Source organism: Scyliorhinus canicula, chromosome 5, assembly GCF_902713615.1.
Source record: "Scyliorhinus canicula chromosome 5, sScyCan1.1, whole genome shotgun sequence".
Lineage (NCBI taxonomy): Eukaryota > Metazoa > Chordata > Chondrichthyes > Carcharhiniformes > Scyliorhinidae > Scyliorhinus > Scyliorhinus canicula.
Genome location: NC_052150.1, coordinates 79,744,072 through 79,764,231, shown reverse-complemented (window position 1 = coordinate 79,764,231; position 20,160 = coordinate 79,744,072). Strand labels below are relative to the sequence as shown.

The window sequence follows — 20,160 nt, the reverse complement described above, 5'->3', positions numbered from 1 at the left end:
AATGTTTGTGACCCACACCATCGTGAGGATGCAAATGGATAAAATTGACTCATTTGCATTCTATTAATGGGCTGGGCACCGGATGCTCCAAGCCCTCATGATTCTCCAGTCCTCTGGGAGGCGATTCACGTGGGCGAGAATTGATGCACATATTTTCCAGCGTGGCTCTGGCATGCTGGTCCTCACTGTGGGCCAAGGGGGTAACTCTTTAAGGAGAGGACCACCCTCCCCCCACAATGCAAATCCTGTTCACCCCTCCCCCACCAAACACCCTCCACCAGCGATCTTTGAACTGCAACATTTTCATTCATGTCAATGGTCTTACTCGGCTGTGATTGACAGCTTACACACAGCCAGCTGTCTGGATTGTTTAATTTCAAAAACAGAAAATAGATCTTAGATCAACAAGTTGGCTTCATTAACATCAAACTTGAAGATGATTTTCAAATTGATCTGGCACATTTTGTGCAATGCAAATGGGGGCAGCTACAAGAGGAAAGGACAAAATAATCTATGCTAGGAAACTGTGGAAAACCATCATCGAAGGATGGCCTGATTCAATTCTGCATGTCCATGAACACATGACATCATTTTGGCCTCATCTGGCCAAGCTCGGGATCTCCAGAGAGTCACCTTTAAAGGCAAGCTGGTCATCATACCAGAATCTTTACAACCTCATATTCTTCAACAATTTCATCACTCAGACATAGGCATGGATCAGACAAGAAGACTTGCAAGAGAAACAGTTTATTGGCCAAGTATTAACAATGGCAGTGAAGTCATCTTCAAGAAATGTGAGACATGCTAAGGGCAAATGGCAAGTCAGCACAAAGCACCATTAATTACACATGAAGTTCCTACCCATACTTGGCCAAAATCACACATGACCTTCCATATCGGTGGCACCGACTTCCTCGTACTACACCAAGTACCCCACTATTTGATAATAACACATGCAGCAAGCACAAGAGTCACGCGCACTCTAAGAGCTTTTTTCAGTTTATTTGGTGTGCCTAGAGAGATAATTATGGATAACAGTCTGCAATTTGTTGCTCAGCTATTTCAGGACATGTAAGAGATATAGAATATCGATCACACTACTTATTTGTCTCATTACTCCAGATCTAACGGCAGAGATGAATGAATGATTTGCACAGTGAAATCACTAATTTTCAAATGTAGAAAGACCAAGCAACATTGCAATGCTGCATCTTGGTGTGACACCTTTAAGTGCAACTATTTCATCATCGGCAGGGCTCATGTCTGACAGACCAGTGCTTACCAATTGACATACTCTTACCAATTCTATTCTCTCAGAAACTAGAAAGCAACTTTTAAAACTGCAAGAAAAGATGAGCAACATATATGATAAAAACGCAAGAGCGGAATTGCCAAGTTTACAGTTGGGACAACGAGTTGCATCACAACCAGCCAAGGTGACAAGGATTTTTTCAGGACCATGGTCCTATGAAGTCATTCTACACAAAAGTGTGGCAGTAAGGTGTAACTGAGGACAAATCCAGTTCATTCCAGCTGCACAAGCACAATATAGTCCGATTGCATCAAGTGGACATCCAAATGCAACCAGGAACAACATTCAAGAATGACTCTCACAGATCACTGTGAGCAATTAAAGAAATCTCCAGGAAAAGTTACCATCACAAGATCTGGGAATATTAGCAGATTACCTCTACACTTTACAGACTCATAAATTCATCAGTTCAATGCTCTTACCTAATGGTAACTAAACTGAAACATGTATTGTAAATAGTTATGCTTCTTTGGAAGAGGGAAGGTATCTTTGAAAAGGGGGAATGTTGTAATATACCTTTAGGAGTGATCAGTATGATATCACTCGAAGGGAAATGTGTCATGTGATCATCTTAGTTTCACTTTTGCTTTGAGCAGAGCACGCACACAGCTCAGATGGGTTCAAGATTTATACCCACGTATATCTGTTCTCATATGCCTAATTTTATTATATGAACACACAATATTTTTACCCAATCCATCATGAGCGATTGGCGTCTTGTATTTTGCACAATAAATAAGCCCATATCATTTCAAAAACATGATACCTGACAGATGGCCAATCTTTTAAATTGGTTCACTGCCTAGTGGGAAACCATAATGAGCAATTAATAAAGTCCTCTCAGATACTGAGGCTAAATTATATGTTAACATTTCACCAAAGAGCATGAATTTCCTTCCCTACGCCCATTCATCCATTCCATCGATCCATGCCCAGACTACAACATAGACTAGCTATACAGATGTCTTAATTCTGTGTAATGCTCAGCCTGTTGGGAGATTCATTGGGAAAAAGATATGGGAACTTTCAGGTTAACCTGGCAGAGACTTGTGAAGGGTAGCTGAAGCCCAAATGTTGATTGTGATTCAGGTTCAACTTAGATTTCCCATTCAAGAGTCCAACATTTTAATATTCCTTTTTTTGGGCCCCATCCTTCAACATCATTGCTACACTTCTTTCTCCCACTCAAAGTAACATTTCAAAATGAGTGTCACGTTTGGTGCAGTCTTTGTGCTGTATCATTATAGTCAATTCGAATGACACTGAAGCAAACCAAATTAAAGTCCTTAATCAACACACAATGCCTGCTTATTATTCTAGGAGGCTGGTTACTGCAGATGTTTTAGGTTTTAAAGACACTCAGTACAAATCTTAAATCGTGTCATGAATTCTTGCCACATAATTTTATTAAAAGACTGCAAAATAGAAAGAATGGAAGATTCAGATTAGATAAATTACAATTGAAGTAACTGATAACTTCCATTTGAACCCAAGATTAGATTTCAAAATGAAAGTTTTTGCATGTACTCAGCCAAAGTACTTCAGTGTTTTTATTTTTTGCTGTTGGTAAGGGTATTTGTAGTAATAACATGATTTGACATGAGCTAGTTAATGACGCTAAAATGCATTCAATACCATTAGTAATGGAATCTCTAGTACAGCATTGCTTCTAACAAAACACTTTATAGCCAAGATACCCAAACGCTTTTCCTACTGTGCAAGCCTCCTAAAATTAATTTGCTTAAAGAAAAACACTGCCCTTTGAAGATCAACTAATCTAACAAATTGTAACAGATTTTATATACTTAGAAATATACTTCATTTTAAACATGTCTAAAGTTTGAAAGTCCGCTGATGAGGACAACTTTATTATAAGCTGTTTTCAGTATAATGGCTGAATTAGTTGAACAATGATCAAAAGTTACTTATGAGTAAATTATGTACTTTATGGGCGGGATTCTCCCGCAATAGGCGGGATGGACTGATGCCAGAGTGAAAAGCGGCACGGACCACTCCGGCATCAGGCCGACCGGAAGTTGCAGAATCCTCCACCATTCTGGAGGCTAGGCTGGTGCCGGAGGGGTTGGCGCCAAGCCAACCGGCGCAGAACCGCCAGCATGGTCCCACGCATGCGCAGACCGCCTGGTGTGTTCTGGCGCATGCATAGAGGGGTGTCTTCTTTGCGCCGGCCATGGCGGAGTCCTACAGAGGGGTGGGGAACTCTGGCGCGAAGGAGTGGCATGAACCGCTCCGGCGTCGGGCCGCCCCGAAGGTGCGGTGGGGTAGGCCGGCGGCGGAGTGGTTTGCGCTGCGCGACCGGCGTGGAAGGGCTTGGCGCCACGCCAACTGGCGCCGAAGTGCCTCCGCCAGCCGGCGTGAGTTGGCGCAAGCGCGGGAGCGCCAGCGTGTGCTGGTGGCATCCCCGCGCATGCACAGTTGGGTTCATCTCCACGCCGGCCATCACGGACCGTTACACCGGCTGACGTGGAGGAATAGAGTGCCCCCACGGCATAGGCCCGCCCACGGATCGGTGGGCTCCGATCGCGGGCCAGGCCACATGGGGGCACTCCCCCAGGGCCGGATCCCCCCGCGACCCCCCAGGACCGCACCAGCCAGCCTGGCAGCCAGGTCCCGCTGTCTGGGATCATGTCCATTTCACGCCAGCGGGACTGGCTGAAAGTGGACGGCAGCTCAGCCCATCGGGGCCCGGAGAATTGCCGGGGGGCCGCTGCCAATGGCCCCCAACCGACGCGGGGTGATCTGCACCTCCGCTCGAAAACTGGCGCCGGAAAATACGGCAGGCGGCGTCAGAGCGGCGGGGCGGGATTCATGCCCCCCCCCCGGGGATTCTCCGACCCGGCGGTGGGGGTCGGAGAATCCCACCCTATATACATAAACAACTATTTAATTTTTTGTGGAGATTTATGGGTATAATCTGATCTCCAAGTTTGATTAATCATTGGAAGCTATTTTGAGCTAATGTCTATTGCAATAATGTCTCTGAGGTGGCCAATTTGATTACTGTACAGCCTTTATAAAGAAAGCTTTTATAGATCGTTTTGTGATTATAAAGAAAACTTCAGTTAAAACAATAGACACCAGCTCGGTGGTGATCACAACAATGAAAACTGCCATAATTACTGTTTTGGATCAAAATGCTGGGGAATTTCCCAAGAACAACTTGTCTATTTTGTTCGTATAAAAGGACGAGCAAGATTAATTCTGAAGTCAGAGCAGTAAGTTGGAGTGAATTTCTAATCATGTCAAACACTGGAAGAATGGTCATTTTTGTGGAGGGGGAAGGGAAAGAGATTCTTGACACCAATTTAATTTAAAGAGATTCAATTCCTATTGTTATTATTTTGCTGAGCTAAATTTTCACTTGGCAACATTTTCATTTAAAATGGTTTGGATAGATCAAGCATATACTGGCCCTCTGCTATTGGGCTTTGAGTCACCAGGCAATTGGTGGAAACTATGGACCGAATTTTCCCACAAAATGGCAAAGTGTCAGGTTCTAACTGAAAACCGGTATGTTTCTCTCCAGAGAAACCCAGGCAGGATTTCCAATTAGATTTTCCCACACTTTGCCATTTTTTAGAAAAGGGTTGTGTGTTGTGCTGTCATTGTGAATGGCGAGGCCGATAAATAAATGGCACACAAATCTCAACATGAAGTTTAAGACCCCTCTCCCATCCCCCTACAGACCCGCCGGGCCGGAGAATCCCTGTGGGGGGTGTGGGGGGGGGGGGGGGGGGGGGGCTGCGTGAATCCCGTTCCGCCACCCTGACGCTGGCTGCCGGATTCTCCAGCGTCAATTTTTCAGCGGGGGGCGGGAATCACGCCGCGCGGTCAGGGGCCATTGGCAGTGACCCCCTAGGCGATTCTCCGCTCCCCGATGGGCCGAGTGGCCGCCCGTTTTCGGCCAGTTCCGCCAGCGTAAATCAAACAAGGTCCTTACCGGCAGGATCTGGCTCTGCGGGCAGCCTGCGGAGTTCTCGGGGGGCCGCGGGAGGGGCCGGCCCCAGGGGATGCCCCCACGGTGGCCTGGCACGCGTTCAGGGCCCACCGATCTGCGGGCGAGCCTGTGCCATGGAGGCACTCTTTCCCTCTGCGCCGGCCGCTGTAACAGTCCACCATGGCCAGCACGGAGAAGAACCCCCTGCGCAAGTGCTGGGATCACGTCAGATCACGCTTGTGCTCCCGCGCATGCGCCAGTCGGCCGAGGCCCTTGGCGCTGGTTGGTCCGGCACCAACCCCACCGGCGCTGGCCCAGCTCCTGATGGTGCGGAGGATTCCGCACTCTCTGGGCAGCCCAATGCCGGAGTGGTTCACGCCACTCCTCGGCGCCGGTACGGCCAACCCCGCCGAATCGCAGAGAATCCCAGCCCAGGACTTCCCCCATCAATGATCAACATCAACCCCCCCCCCCCTCGCCCCCCACCCCCACACCCCCCCCCCCACCCCCCCACCCCCCCACCCAAAGATCTCTATCATCAATCCCCAAACCTGGCATCGGGCCCCCCCCAATCGGCCGTGACCCTGGTCTCACCCTCTTCTGGCTCACCCCTTCAGGCCTGGTCCTTGGCCCACGGGCTACACTGACCTCAGACCCTCAGCGTGGTCGTTGCATCTGTTCTCCGTTTTTTGAGACTAGCAGTGATTCCTGCCAGCATTATGTCAAGCTGGCAGGTGGGAACATCTGAGCGGGATTCTTCAGAAACTGGCGGGGTGGGGACCTCCGGCGCGAAGGAGTGGCGTGAACCACTTCAGCGTCGGGCCGCCCCGAAGGTGCGGTGGGGCTAGGCCGGTGCCGGAGTGGTTTGCACTGCGCGGCCACGTGGAAGGGCTTGGCGCCACGGCAACTGGTGCCGAAGGGCCTCCGCCGGCCGGCACAAGTTGCCGCATGCGCAGGAGCGCCAGCGTCATCCCAGCGCACGCGCAGTTGGGTTCATCTCCACGCTGGCCATCACGGACCGTTACACCGGCTGACGCGGAGGAATAGAGTGCCCCCACGGCACAGGCCCACCCACGGATTGGTGGGTTCGAATCGCGGGCCAGCCACATGGGGGCACCCCCCGGGACCAGATTCGCCCGCGCCCCCCGTGGACCCCGGAGGCTGCCCGCGGAGCCAGGTCCCGCCGGTAAGGACCTGTCGTAACATACGCCGAGAAATGTAATGGCATGGTGGTTAGCACTACTGTCTCACAGCATCAGGGACCCTGGTTCCATTTGGGCTTGGGTTACTGTGTGGAGTTTGCACATTCTTCCGCGTCTGCGTAGGTTTCCTCCGGGTGCTCTGCTTTCCTCCCACAGTCCGAAGATGTCCAGATTAGTTGGAGTTATGGGGATAGGATTGTGAGAGACCTCACGGACCGGGCATGCAGGAGTAGACTCCGGATGAGCCGGGAAACCATGGCATACGTCTGCCACCTGATGGCACACCTGGCACCACGTGGCACTGGGGGAGGACACCCTCTCCCCGTGGCCGTCAAGGTTACAGTGGCCATGATCGTCTATGTCACGGGGTCATTCCAGGCGCCGAGTGGGGACCTGTCTGGCATCTCGCAGGCATTAGTGCACCGGTGCATCCGTGCAGTGACAGATGCCCTATATGCCATTGCGGACCACTACACCTAGTCCCCTGTGCACCGGGCCAGCCAGGATGCGGCAGCCAGGATGTCCATGGTCCAGGGGGTGATCGATGGGATGCACGTCGCCGTGTGGCCAGCTGCGGATAACAGGGCCATGTTCACGAATAGGAAGGGGACCTATTCCATGAACATTCAGGTGGTCTGCAACCACCGCATGATGATCCTGCACGTCTGCGCCCGGTACAAGGGCAGTGTACTTGACTCATTCGTATTGGCGCAATCTTTAATTCCCACCATGTTCGAGGATGCCCCTCCCCGGCTGAGGGGCTGGTTGCTGGGCGACAGGGGTTACCCATTGCGGTCGTGGCTGATGACGCCTATATGGAGGCTTCAGACTGACGCGGAGAACCGCTACAACTATGCCCATGCAGCGACCAGGGATGTGATAGAGAGGTGCTTTGGGCTGCTAAAGATGTGCTTCAGGTGCCTGGACCGCTCTGGAGGGGCCCTTCAGTGCCCATCAGATAGGGTCGGCCGCATCGTTGTGGTCTGCTGCGTCCTGCACAACATAGCCCAGCAGAGGGGCGATGTGCTGCAGGCAGTGGAGGGGGAAGGGGAGGAATAGCAAGACAAGGCACAGACCTCCCTAAATGAGGAGGACGGGGGCAATGGTCAGGACAGATGGGCTGGACATGGACGGGAGGCTGCCCACCGTTACCGGATTCTATCTAAAAATTTTGCAACTTAAATTGCATTTTCAGGTGGTTCCCTGGGCAGAGCAATTCCCCAGGGGAAGTTGCATTTCCTAGGCAATTTCCGTGTAAACCCTACCTGGGAATTGTTGGGGTGTGGGGCAGTTCCTCAGCACATCTTTGGTGTACCCCCCAGTTACACTGTCCCAGAGCATGCAAGTCATGGCCCAAAATAATTATAATAATTCCAGTAGTGAAATAAAGAGACATTTTTTAGTCCCAGAATGGAACTTGCTGCAACAGGAAATGATCAAGGCAAATAGTTTAGATGTATTCAAAAGTAAACTAGATGATGACATAAGAGTAAAGGGAATAGAAAGATACACTGAAATTCTGAGGTGATGGGATGAGAAGCTACTCATGTGGAGCATAAACACAAACACTCGTTCAACTGAATGGCCTGGGTTTCTAAGCAATATATTCTAATCATAGAATTTACAGTGCAGAAGGCCATTTTAATCCATTCTGCACAAATATCGATGTAATTTCCAATCGTATCTATTCTATCAGAGAGAGAAAAACCTTCAATCCATCGGTTTGAAGGAAATTGTGCCACAGCTGAAAGAACACAGAGTTAGACCTTAAAGTTTGGTCGATTATTGAGACACGTAAATATTTAATTATCAGTTTTGTAGTTTTTTGTTAGCAGAGCATCAAAGAGTATAGTGAAAAATTAATCAAAGCACCAACTTTCTCTTCAAACAAATATTTATATAAACAGCATATAATGAAGTTGAAGAAAAAGTGTTAATTGGACATTCCAAACCATTCCCTCTGAACGAACAGGAGGCGCTGGAGAGGTATAATGCACACCAACGCAGTATATTCACATACCCTTTTATTATCTTCCTCTTCCTGTGCTTTTCTAAACTCCTGCTCTAAGGAACATGCAAGTTCATTGAACAGTCCAACCTCTTCACAGTTCTTCAGAAATCGAGTAGGGGTCGGAGTCTGATCTGCAAAGAAATGTATTAGAATCATTAGTTCAGTTTACATGAAGTCCGAAATAATCAATGAAAGGTGTTTTCTTCCTCATTCTATGTCTCCGATCAATCTAGCTCCATTTGGAAGGGCATCAGAGCTGTGGAGCAGCAAATTGAACTCATTAGCATCCTATTTCGTAGGCGCTACAAGTGTCCTTAGAACTGCAAGATGGTATCAGCAGTATGTGCACACATATGTGGGTGCAGCAGTTAGCACATGCGCAGTGAATATTCAGCGGAGGTGTGCACAGCAGACAGATCATGATGTCAGTCAGTGTGTGCCATTTTTGAGCTCAATGCTCCAGCTAACAATTTCTCTTCCCCACAGAAGATACCCCACCAGCCCTATTTAAAAGAATCATCAATGACTTTCAGGTTCAATGTTAGTTGATTTCTTCCAATAATTGTTGCATTTCTATAAGTGTTTGGTGCTTTTTGTAATTGCTTCAAGTTGCTAATGTCTACCGAGAGTTATGTAACAGATGCTGGAGGGGTTTTGATGACTTTAAGGCTTGTTTACAAAGTTGTTGCTCCTAAACATGCCCCAAATTCTAATCTCGCCGACAAGTAGAAGCATGAAATGTGAAATATGGATCAGTCGTGCTGCTTGAGGTAGTTCACCTCAGGAATTCGAGTAATCTGTTGAAGGGTATATTCCTGAACAGCTGTGAGGTCCTGAAAACTGCTTTCAGCACTGAGATTCATGGATACACTGGCAGCAATCTGAGACTGCATGGCACACACAAAAAAGGGATATCAAGACATTTATCTGAGCTTTAAGACATCAGGAGGCTTCCGTCTGTGTTGCAGTGGAAAATGAGACAGCAGTCACCAGACGTTCTGTCATGGTTGTGCCTCCTCGTGCACTCATGGAGTAGGTCACCACTTCCATGGTGGAAAAGGTGAGCTCCAAGATATATACGATGGCCTGTGTCACATTGCAGCTGGACTTCTCTATTCTGTGACAGGGATAGGTGGTTCTTTGGAAGACCTGCCTATGTCCCAAGCATCTCAATGTGTGAGTTGATCAGCCTTCTACTGTGAGCAGCACCATCACAGCTTTCATTGGAGTCTTCTGCAGCAGAACATATTTCATTCTTCGATGAGCTGGCACACAAATTATTCTTTCCCACTTTCCTGGCTACAGCCCACTCATGCCCAGAGACTCACTACATGCAGGTACTGACTATATTAGACTCTGTAAGACCATGATATATCGGAACAGAAGTAGGCCATTTGGCCCATCGAGTCTGCTCCACCATTTAATAAGATCATGACTGATTTGATGTGATAATCCTCAACTACAATTTCCCACTTTATCCCCATAACTCTTGATTCCTTTACTAATCTGTCTATCTTAGTCTTGGACAGCCAGGGAGGCATGGCCAAACATGCCCACATGTTCTGGGCCTGCTCCATACTTGTCGGGTTCTGGACAGCCTTCTTTGAGGCGATGTTCAAGGTTGTGGGACTGAGGGCGGGGCAATGCCTAACAGTGGCAGTCTTCGAGGTATCGGACCTACCAGAACTACAAACAAGAAAGAGGGCTTACGCTCTGGCTTTTATTTATTTAATCGCACGACGGAGAATCCTGCTCGGCTGGCGATCAGGAAGTCCATAATCAAAACTTTTGTAGTTTTCACTTTATGCCAGAGCTTAGCATATTATGTTGAGACAGAGCATAATGCAGTGATGGACTGCCTTTCCCAGTGACACTAGATGCCACAAGCTCTTTACAGTAAGCCTAAGACTTGGAGTAACATTTTCTCCTTCGAGATAGGTGGATGGAATGATGGAGTTGAATTATATCACACCTAGGGGCCATGTTGGTGGTGGTGGTAGTGGTTGGGAGGGGCTGGGGTGGTACAATTAGGTGCCATTCCAGCAGTGCTTACCCCACACTTGCCCAATCCCATGCACCCTGCCCATGCTTCAATTTTGCCAGCAGTGGGGTGAGGGTTTTGGGAGGTCCAATCGCCTGTAGGCTAATTAAGCCCTTAAATGGGCAATTAATGGCCACTTAACAGCCTTATGCAGCTGCCTCTGAGATGAGAGGGTAGCACCAACAGGCCAACCTGCTCAGTGAAACCTGGTGAATGGGGCTTTGGCAAGTTGAGCGGAGGAGGGGGGTTATCTCCATTTTCCCCTCTGCCAATTAGATGCCTCCCAAGGTGTCCAGGCTCCTATCCAACTCTGTCCCAAGCCCCCTCGCTGCCAAACAACATCCCACAGAACAATCAACAACATATGTTTAAAATATCTACTCCTTTAGGAAGATATGGTCTAATTTTCTGGACAAAACAACAGCTTACAGAGGATATACTGTGTAAAATGTTCTCACTCAGTAGAGATCCACTTGCAGGACACTGAAATTTAGACAGGGGTCAATATTAGGATGGGTTTATAAGTCCTCACCACAGCAAAAGCAGTTAAGTGCTTTCTGCCGAGAAAAGAGGAAGTGAAAGCATTTATCTCCTAGATATTTATGAACATTGTGATTAGTTTCACAGCAGGATACATGAGATGCATTCAAGCATGAAGGGAACTGACAGTAAACAATCCAGACACATGGCTGTCTGGAAGCTATTACCCTGTCAATTACAGCCTACAAAAAGCTATTTCTTTTTGCAAGTGAGATCAAAGGATCTGAGAAGGTGTAAAGTCTTGTAATGTGTTTTGGCTTTCTATGAAGTAACAGCTGCTGCTTTCAACACTTTTGCCTGAAGCAGCAGGTGTAAGGGGCGAGTCAACAAAAAAGTGGTGACTTTTCACCATTTCTGCCGAGACTTCTCTTTAGCTTAGCTCTTTAGATCTCTAATATAGGGGTCTCTGATATTGGGGGGGGGAGGGGTCTCTGATGTAGGTCTCCGATATGGGGTTCTCTGATATGGGGGGTTTGATATGGGGGAATCTGATGGGGGTCTCATATGGGGGACTGATGGGGCATCTCTGTTGGGGGGTCTGATATGGGGTTTGATGCGGGTTTAGTGTGGAGGGGGTTAGGTCACCCTCATGCGCTGTGGGGGAGGGTGACCCACTATTCCTGTGGTAGTGGGGGATAGGATGCCCCTACTTGTCAGCAGAGAGAGCCAGGATTTGAGTTGTGGGCAAGGGGGGGTCTAATCACCGGACATCAATATCCTGTCGCCCACACAAAATGGCGGCTGGATACCGGGATTCCAAATTGAATCCCACGAGTCATCCACCATGCATATATTAGCATGGCAAGAGAGAGTGAGTCACTCCTGGACACCATTCCTAGCACCAGTGCAGACTAGAAACGATTCTACTCCGGTGAGAGAACTTAGTCTCCCAAAAAGAGAATCCTGCCCGATGATTTCGCTGTGACCCAACTCCATATATGTATCATTGTCCATATTCCTTAACACCTTTGTTTAACAAAAATTGATCAATCTCAGATTAAAATTAACAACTGACCTAACAGCAACGGCTGTTTGCGGAAGAGAGTTCCAAACTTCAAACACTCTTTCTGGCTTTCCTAACTTTGCTCCTGAAAGACTCAGCTCTAATGTTTAGGCTATCGCCCCTAGCCATCGACCCCCCATCCAGCAGAAAGAGTGGCGGTCAAGAGAAACTACCAGTTCTTAATGTCTTGAAAACTTTGATCAAATCTCTCCTTAACTTTCTAAATTCCATGGAAAACAACCCTCGTTTTGTGCAATTTCTCCTCGTAATTTAATCCTTGGAATCCACCTACCATTCTGATAAATCTAAGTGGCTCTCATTTTAAGGCTTCCTAAGGTGCAACGTCTCGCATTGAATACACTATTCTTGGTGTGTTCTAACCAGGGCTTTGCCTAGATGTAGCATGATTTCTATCATCTCACAATATAGACCTCAGGAAATACAGGCCGGCATTCCTTTAACCATTTTGATTATTTTCCATACCTGTTTATGGCATTATAATAATCTGTGCACATGGACTCCTGAGCCTCTTTGGGCCTCCAGTGTTTCTAGCTTTCCAAAATTTAGTTTTCTAGGAAATCTGGGCCAATAGCTGGGTCAGACCTAGTGTACTGAGGACAGTTTTGGTCACCATGTAACTGGAAGAATGTGATTGTGCGCAGGAGGGTACAAAGGAGATGTGCAATGATTTTTCCAGGGTATTGAGAATTTTAGCCAAGAGGAAAGATTGGATGGGCTGTGGTTGTTTACTTTGGAATAGAGGTGGGCAGCACGGTATGGGCAGCACGGTAGTTAGCATAAATGCTTCACAGCTCCAGGGTCCCAGGTTCAATTCCCGGCTGGGTCACTGTCTGTGCGGAGTCTGTACGTCCTCCCCGTGTGTGCGTGGGTTTCCTCCGGGTGCTCCGGTTTCCTCCCACAGTCCAAAGATGTGCGGGTTAGGTGGATTGGCCATGCTAAATTGCCCGTAGTGTCCTAAAAAAGTAAGGTTAAGGGGGAATTCTTGGGTTACGGGTATAGGGTGGATACGTGGGTTTGAATAGGGTGATCATTGCTCGGCACAACATCGAGGGCCGAAGGGCCTGTTCTGTGCTGTACTGTTCTATGTCTATGTTCTAGAGGTGGCCATGGAGAGATTTAATCGAGATGTACAAAATAAAATTATGAGAGGGTAAGATAGAGTGAATCGGAAGGACTTATTTCTCTTAACACAGAGGCCATTAACCACGAAGCATAAATTTAAATAGTAATAAGATTGGAGGAAAGTTGCGGAGAATTTTTTACACCCAGAGGGAGTGTGGAACTCACTGCCAGGAAGAGTAGTAGAGGTAGAAATAATCATTGCATTTAAGAAGTACTCAAAGTACCGTAACCTACAGGTACATTGGTCATGACCTACCAAGACACAAAGACTCAAGTCCTTCCCAGTACGGTAAGTTGTGTCACACACTGCAGAATAACTGAAATATTCAGTGCCAGAGGAGGATTCAGGTCACAAATGGTACATAAGTTTTAAATTGTGATGGAGCACCAGGATCAATACCCAGGTTCAGAAAAGATCTAATTTTTCGCTCAATAGAACTGACAGCTGAGAACTGAAACACTGCCTATTATTAACAAACCCGTTTAATAGAACATAGAACATAGGACAGTACAGCACAGAACAGGCCCTTCGGCCCTCGATGTTGTGCCGAGCATTGTCCGAAACCAAGATCAAGCTATCCCACTCCCTGTCATTCTGGTGTGCTCCATGTGCCTATCAGGGCCGGCTCAAGGCACCGGCAACTCGGGCAGTCGCCCGGGGCGCCATGTGCTGGGGGGCGCCAGAGACTCGGGTCCCGCGGATGCGCAGTTGGGCCGGTGCCAACCAGCGCATGCGCGGTGGCCGCCCTCCCCCAGGGCGCCCCCCCCCCGGCTCGGTCCGCCCCCTCCGGCTTGGTCCACCCCCCCCGGCTCGGTCCGCCCCCCCGCTCGGTCCGCTCCCCCCCCCGCACCCCCCTTGGGTCCGCCCCCCCGCCCCGCCCTCGGGTCCGCCCCCCCCGCCCAGCCCTCGGGTCCGCCCCGCCCTCGGGTCCGCCCCCCCCTCCCCCCGGGTCCGCGCCCCCCCCCCCCGGGTCCGCCCCCCCCGGGTCCGCCCCCCCCTCGGGTCCGCCCCCCCACCCCCCCCTCGGGTCCGCCCCCCCACCACCCCCCCCTCGGGTCCGCCCCCCCACCCCCCCCCTCGGGTCCGCCCCCCCACCCCCCCCGCCCCCCCCTCGGCCCCGCCCCCCCCTCGGCCCCGCCCCCCCGCCTCCCCCTCGGCCTCGCCCCCCCGCCTCCCCCTCGGCCCCGCCCCCCCCGCCTCCCCCTCGCCCCCACCCCCCCGCCTCCCCCTCGGCCCCGCCCCCCCGCCTCCCCCTCGGCCCCGCCCCCCCAAGGGCGCCGATGTTCAGCTTGCCCGGGGCGCCAGCAACCCTAGGGCCGGCGCTGGTGCCTATCCAATAAACGCTTGAAAGTTCCTAAAAAGTGTCCGTCTCCACTATCACAGCAGGCAGTCCATTCCACACCCTAACCACTCTCTGAGTAAAGAACCTACCTCGGACATCCCTCCTATATCACCCACTCTGAATCTTATAGTTATGCTCCCTTGTAACAGCTACATCCACTCGAGGAAATAGTCTCTGAACGTCCACTCTATCTATCCCCCTCATCATCTTATAAACCTCTATTAAGTCACCTCTCATCCTCCTCCGCTCCAAAGAGAAAAGCCCTAGCTCCCTCAACCTTTCCTGATAAGACCTATCCTGCAAACCAGGCAGCATCTTGGTAAATCTCCTTTGCACCCTTTCCAATGCTTCCACATCCTTCCTATAATGAGGTGACCATAACTGCACACAATACACCAAATGTAGTCTCATCAGGGTCATGTACATTTGCAGCATAACCCCACGGCTCTTAAACTCAAGCCCCCTATTAATAAACGCTAACACACTATACGCCTTCTTCACGGCTCTATCCACTTGAGTGGCAACCTTCAGAGATCTGTGGACATGAACCCCAAGATCTCTCTATTCCTCCACATTCCTCAGAACCCTGCCGTTGACCCTGTAATCTGCATTCAAATTTTTTCTACCAAAATGAATCACCTCACACTTATCAGGGTTAAACTCCATCTGCCATTTTTCGGCCCAGCTCTGCATCCTATCAATGTCTCTTTGCAGCCTACAACAGCCCTCCACCTCATCCATTACTCCACCAATCGTCAGCAAATTTACTGACCCACCCTTCAGCCCCCTCATCCAAATCATTGATAAAAATCACAAATAGCAGAGGACCCAGCACTGATCCCTGTGGTACACCGCTGGTAAATGGTCTCCAGTCTGAAAATTTTCCCTCCACCACCACCCTCTGTCTTCTATGTGATAGCCAGTTACTTATCCAATTGGCCAAATTTCCCTTTATCCCACACCTCCTTACTCTCTTCATGAGCCGACCATGGGGAACCTTATCAAATACCTTACTAAAATCCATGTGTACAACATCAGCTGCTCTACCTTCATCTACACACTTAGTTACCTCCTCAAAGAATTCAATCAAATTTGTGAGGCAAGACTTACCCTTCACAAATCCGTGTTGACTATCCCGGATTAAGCTGCATCTTTCCAAATGGTCATAAATCCTATCCTTCAGGATCTTTTCCATTAACTTACCGACCCACCGAAGTAAGACTAACTGGCCTATAATTACCAGGGTCATTCCTATTCCCTTTCTTGAACAGAGAAACAACATTCGTCACTCTCAAGTCCTCTGGCACTATCCCTCTGCAGACACTTGGCTTCATATGGTGATGGAGCATTGGCAATGAATTATAATGAAGTGCTTACTGAAGACTCCAGTGCTCCAGTACCTATTGCATGTCAAATGTTAGGAAATTTTTATCGCAATAGTGAAATTTGGCATATAATTGAAGATAATTCTTCAGGGCCAGAGAGGCTGTTCAGAAGTGTTTAAGAACTTAGTATGTTGCTAAAAACCCAGCTGCACATCATTCAACAAGATGCAACTTAGTATGTTTAGCATTGTTTAGGGCTGTTCAGCACAGGGTTAAATCGCTGGCTTTGAAAACAGACCCAGCAGCATGGTTCGATTCCCGTAACAGCCTCCCCGGACAGGCGCCGGAATGTGGCAACTAGGGGCTTTTCACAGTAACTTCATTTGAAGCCTACTTGTGACAATAAGCGATTTTCATTTCATTTCATTTTCAAAAACCCAGTTGCATATCATTCAATAAGACGCAACTTTTCAAAAGGACTTTATAGTGAGACTAATAGCGTAAAAGTGGAAGTTCACATCAATTCAAGTGATTTCTAAAAAATTCCAGCTGTAGGGTCTTAAGCAGTGCACCCCATGAAGGAAGAAGGCAATTTCTGGATTTCCACATTCATTTGAGCATGTGCAAACACCAGAAGTTGCTGTTAGTTTCACATTCGTAACAATGGTGAATGTTGATGGTTTTGTCATTGACACAACCATAACGTCCAGTCTGTTATGCGCTGCAGAGATTAATACCAAAACCTTTGCACCAAGTAAATTCTTACTCTGTTTATGCAAATGAAATTTTGTTGATATGACACATTTGATCATTGAATGATTTAATAATAGTCCAGATTTTTCACTCAGTGGAAACGCTGGCACCTTTTTGCTTCTAAATTCTAAAAAAGTGGATTATGTCTTGCCGCTGAAGGATATTCCCTCTCCGCAACGCTACAATGTTTTCCCTAATCAGTACTGCCACCCCACCTCCCTTTTTTCCTTGTCGATCTTTTCTGAACACTTTCTATTCTTGTCTGCTAAGCTCCATTGCTCACCACCTTTAAGCCACGTTTCCATTGCTGCCATTACATCATATTCCCACAAGGCTTGAAGCTCGCCAACTTTATTCACCACACTTAGTGGGTTTACACAAATTAATTGTAATCCTTTTTTGCAGCTGCTGTCTAATATGGATCTATTTTCTTTTCTAGCCTTGTCCACTTTGTGCATTCTATTCCTCTTTCTACTTCGAGCTACTCGTGGACACCCTTTGAAAATGTAATTGAAACACTCCCCACCCACACTAGTGAACCACCCAGTGAGGATATTAGTTCCAGGCCTATTGAAGTGCAACCCTTTCTGTTTGAATACGTACCTCCTGCCACAGCACTGGGTGCAATGCCCCAAGAGTCTGATGCCCTCTCTCAAGTACCATGTCCTAAGCAAAACATTGATCCTCCCCATCTTCCTATTTTTTTTTAGAAAATATTTTATTGAAGCATTTGTAATTTTCACAGTTTAACACATTAACATTTCTTGAACAACCGCGTGGGCCGACACATGTATAAAAACCTGAAAACAAATGTCCCCAACTGCCCGCGCCCTATTTCCTAACTAACCGTATACTGATTTCCCTGTCCTGAGGGGCTGGTTTAGCATAGGGTTAAATAGGTGGCTTTTAAAGCAGGCCAGCAGCACGGTTCAATTCCCGTACCAGCCTCCCCGAACAGGCGCCGGAATGTGGCGACGAGGGGCTTTTCACAGTAACTTCATTTGAAGCCTACTTGTGACAATAAGCGATTTTCATTTCATTATCTAACACTGCCATGCCTCCTATTTTGCCCACATCTATCCTCCTCCTCCTCAAAGAACCTGCTCATCCGGGCTACTGTCATGTGAGCCCTGTGGACCACTTTGAACTGGATCAGGCTACGTCTGGCACAGGACGAAGATGAATTAACTCTCTTCAAGGCTTTTTCCCACTTTTCCATTTCCAGCTCTCTTCCCAGCTTCTCTTCCCACTTCCGCTTCACCTCCCTGATCGGGCCCCTTCCCACTCCATCAACTTCATGTATATCTCCGAAATCCTCCCCTGTCCAACCCCAGTTTTTGACATCACCTTGTCCTGTAGTCCCCTCAGGGGGAGGCGAGGGAAGCTTGCCATCTGCCTCTGGACAAAGTCCCGGACCTGAAGATATCGAAAATGGTGAGTCGTGCAGGTCGGCCGGCGTGGGTCGTGAAGGTCGGCCGGAGTGAGTCACGAAGGTCGGCTGGGTTGGGTCCCAAACGTTGGCCGGTTGGTAAAAATGGGTCCCCGGAAAAAGAGTTTGAAGAATACTGCTGTAGTGCATTCAAGGTCGGAAAGCCCTCCTGGATAAATAAATCCCCAAATCTCTCGATCCCTCCCTGCTGCCACCTCCTGAAGCCCCCATCCAGCCTCCGGTAATATCCAGCCACCCATAAACCGGTGATTGTTACAAATCGGAGACCACACTGACTCCAATCCCATGTGCTGCCTCCATTGCTCTCGCACCCTTAGGGCTGCCACCATCACAGGGCTTGTAGAGTACCGAGCTGGCGAGAATGGCAGGGGCGCCGCTAGTAAAGCCTCCAAACACGTACCCTTGCAGGATGCCACTTCATCTCACTCCCAGGCTGACCCCTCCCCCACTACCCACTTCCTGACCATCGATATGTTGGCCGCCCAGTAACAGTTAATAAAGCTTGGGAGGGCCACGCCCCCCCCCCCCCACTCCAGGGGCGGGATTGTCCCCTACCCGGCGGGGCGGGGGGTCCCGGCGTAGCGCCAACCACTCCGGCGTCGGGCCTCCCGGAATTCTCCGCACCTTTGGGGGCCAAGCCCTCACATTGAGGGGCTGGGCCGGCGCCGGAGTGATTGGCATCACGCCGACTGGTGCCAAAACCGGCACAACGGCCTTTGACGCCCGCCGACTGGGCTGGCCGAAAGGCCTTTGCCGGTTCGCGCATGCGCCGTGCGTCAGCTCCCGCTGACGTCACCACCGGCACATGCGCGCTGGGGGATTCTCTTCTAACCTCTCCGCCATGGTGGAGGCCGTGGCGGCGGCGGAAGAAAAAGAGTGCCACCATGGCACTGGCCCGCCGGCCGATCGGTGGGCCCCGATCACGGGCCTGGCCGCTGTGGGGGCCCCCCTCGCGCCGCCGATCCCGCCGCCACCAGAGGTGGTTCAAACCTCGGCGGCGGGATTGGCCTCTCAACGGCGGGACTTCGGCCCATCGCGGGCCGGAGAATCGCCGCAGGGGCCTTGCCGATCGGCGGGGTGTGATTCCCGCCCCCGGCAATTCACGGGTGGCAGAGAATTTCTGCTACGGCGGGGGCGGGATTTTCGCTGGCCCCGGGCGATTCTCCGACCCTGCCGGGTGGGGGGGGCAGCGGGAACATGTCCCATCTGTGGAAGTCCATTTTCAGTTGGTCGACCGCTTTGCCCAGATTTAACTTGTGGAGCTGCCACCATTCGTTAGCCACTTTAATCCCTAAATATCTGAAACTCCCCACCACCACTTTAAAAGGTAACTCCCTCAGTCTCCTTTCCTGTCCCCGTGCCTGGATCACAAACATCTCGCTCTTTCCAAATATTCAGTTTATAGCCTGAAAATCGCCCAAATTCTTCCAGTATCTTCATGATTTCAGTTGTTCCCCCCCCCCCCCCCCCCCCCACCGGGTCTGTAACATAAAGCAGTATGTCATCCGCTTAGAGAGAAACCCTGTATTCCACTCCCCCCCCCCCCCCCCCCCCCCCCTCACTATTCCCCTCCACGCACTCGATGCTCTGGGGGCCATTGCTAAAGGCTCTATGGCCAGGGCAAATAGTAATGGGGAGAGCGGGCATGCCTGCCTTGTCCCTCTCCTGAGATTAAAATATTCTGACCGGGTTCGGTTGGTTCTCACATTTGCCACCGTGGCCTGATATAGCAGCTGGACCCAGTCCACAAATCCCTGCCCCGAACCCAAACCTCCCTAAAATGTCCCATAGGTACTTCCATTCCAAACGGTCAAAAGCCTTATCCGCGTCCATGGCTGCTACCACCTCAGCCTCCCACCCCTCGGCTGGCATCATTACAACATTGAGAAGCCGTCTAATATTGGGCATCAAGTTCCTGCCATTCACAAATCCCGTCTGATCTTCACCTATTACTTCCTGGACACAATCCTCTATTCTGATGGCCAAGATCTTTGCCAGTAATTTAGCATCTACATTTAAAAGGGAAATTGGTCTGTACAATCCACAGCTCTCCAGGTCCTTGTCTCGCTTCAGGATGAG

The 20,160-nt window shown here is 49.6% G+C and overlaps 1 protein-coding gene across 3 annotated transcripts in view; it reads right to left on the bottom strand.

The window, feature by feature from the left end:
- The window catches only part of creb5b (cAMP responsive element binding protein 5b), a 473,696-nt gene that overhangs the window by 372,190 nt on the left and 81,346 nt on the right, over positions 1–20,160 (bottom strand). For all 3 annotated transcript variants that reach the window (XM_038797274.1, XM_038797276.1, XM_038797275.1), the window contains exon 5: positions 8,493–8,614. In XM_038797274.1, the coding sequence (XP_038653202.1) occupies positions 8,493–8,614 (122 nt within the window). The remainder of the gene's footprint in view (positions 1–8,492; positions 8,615–20,160) is intronic.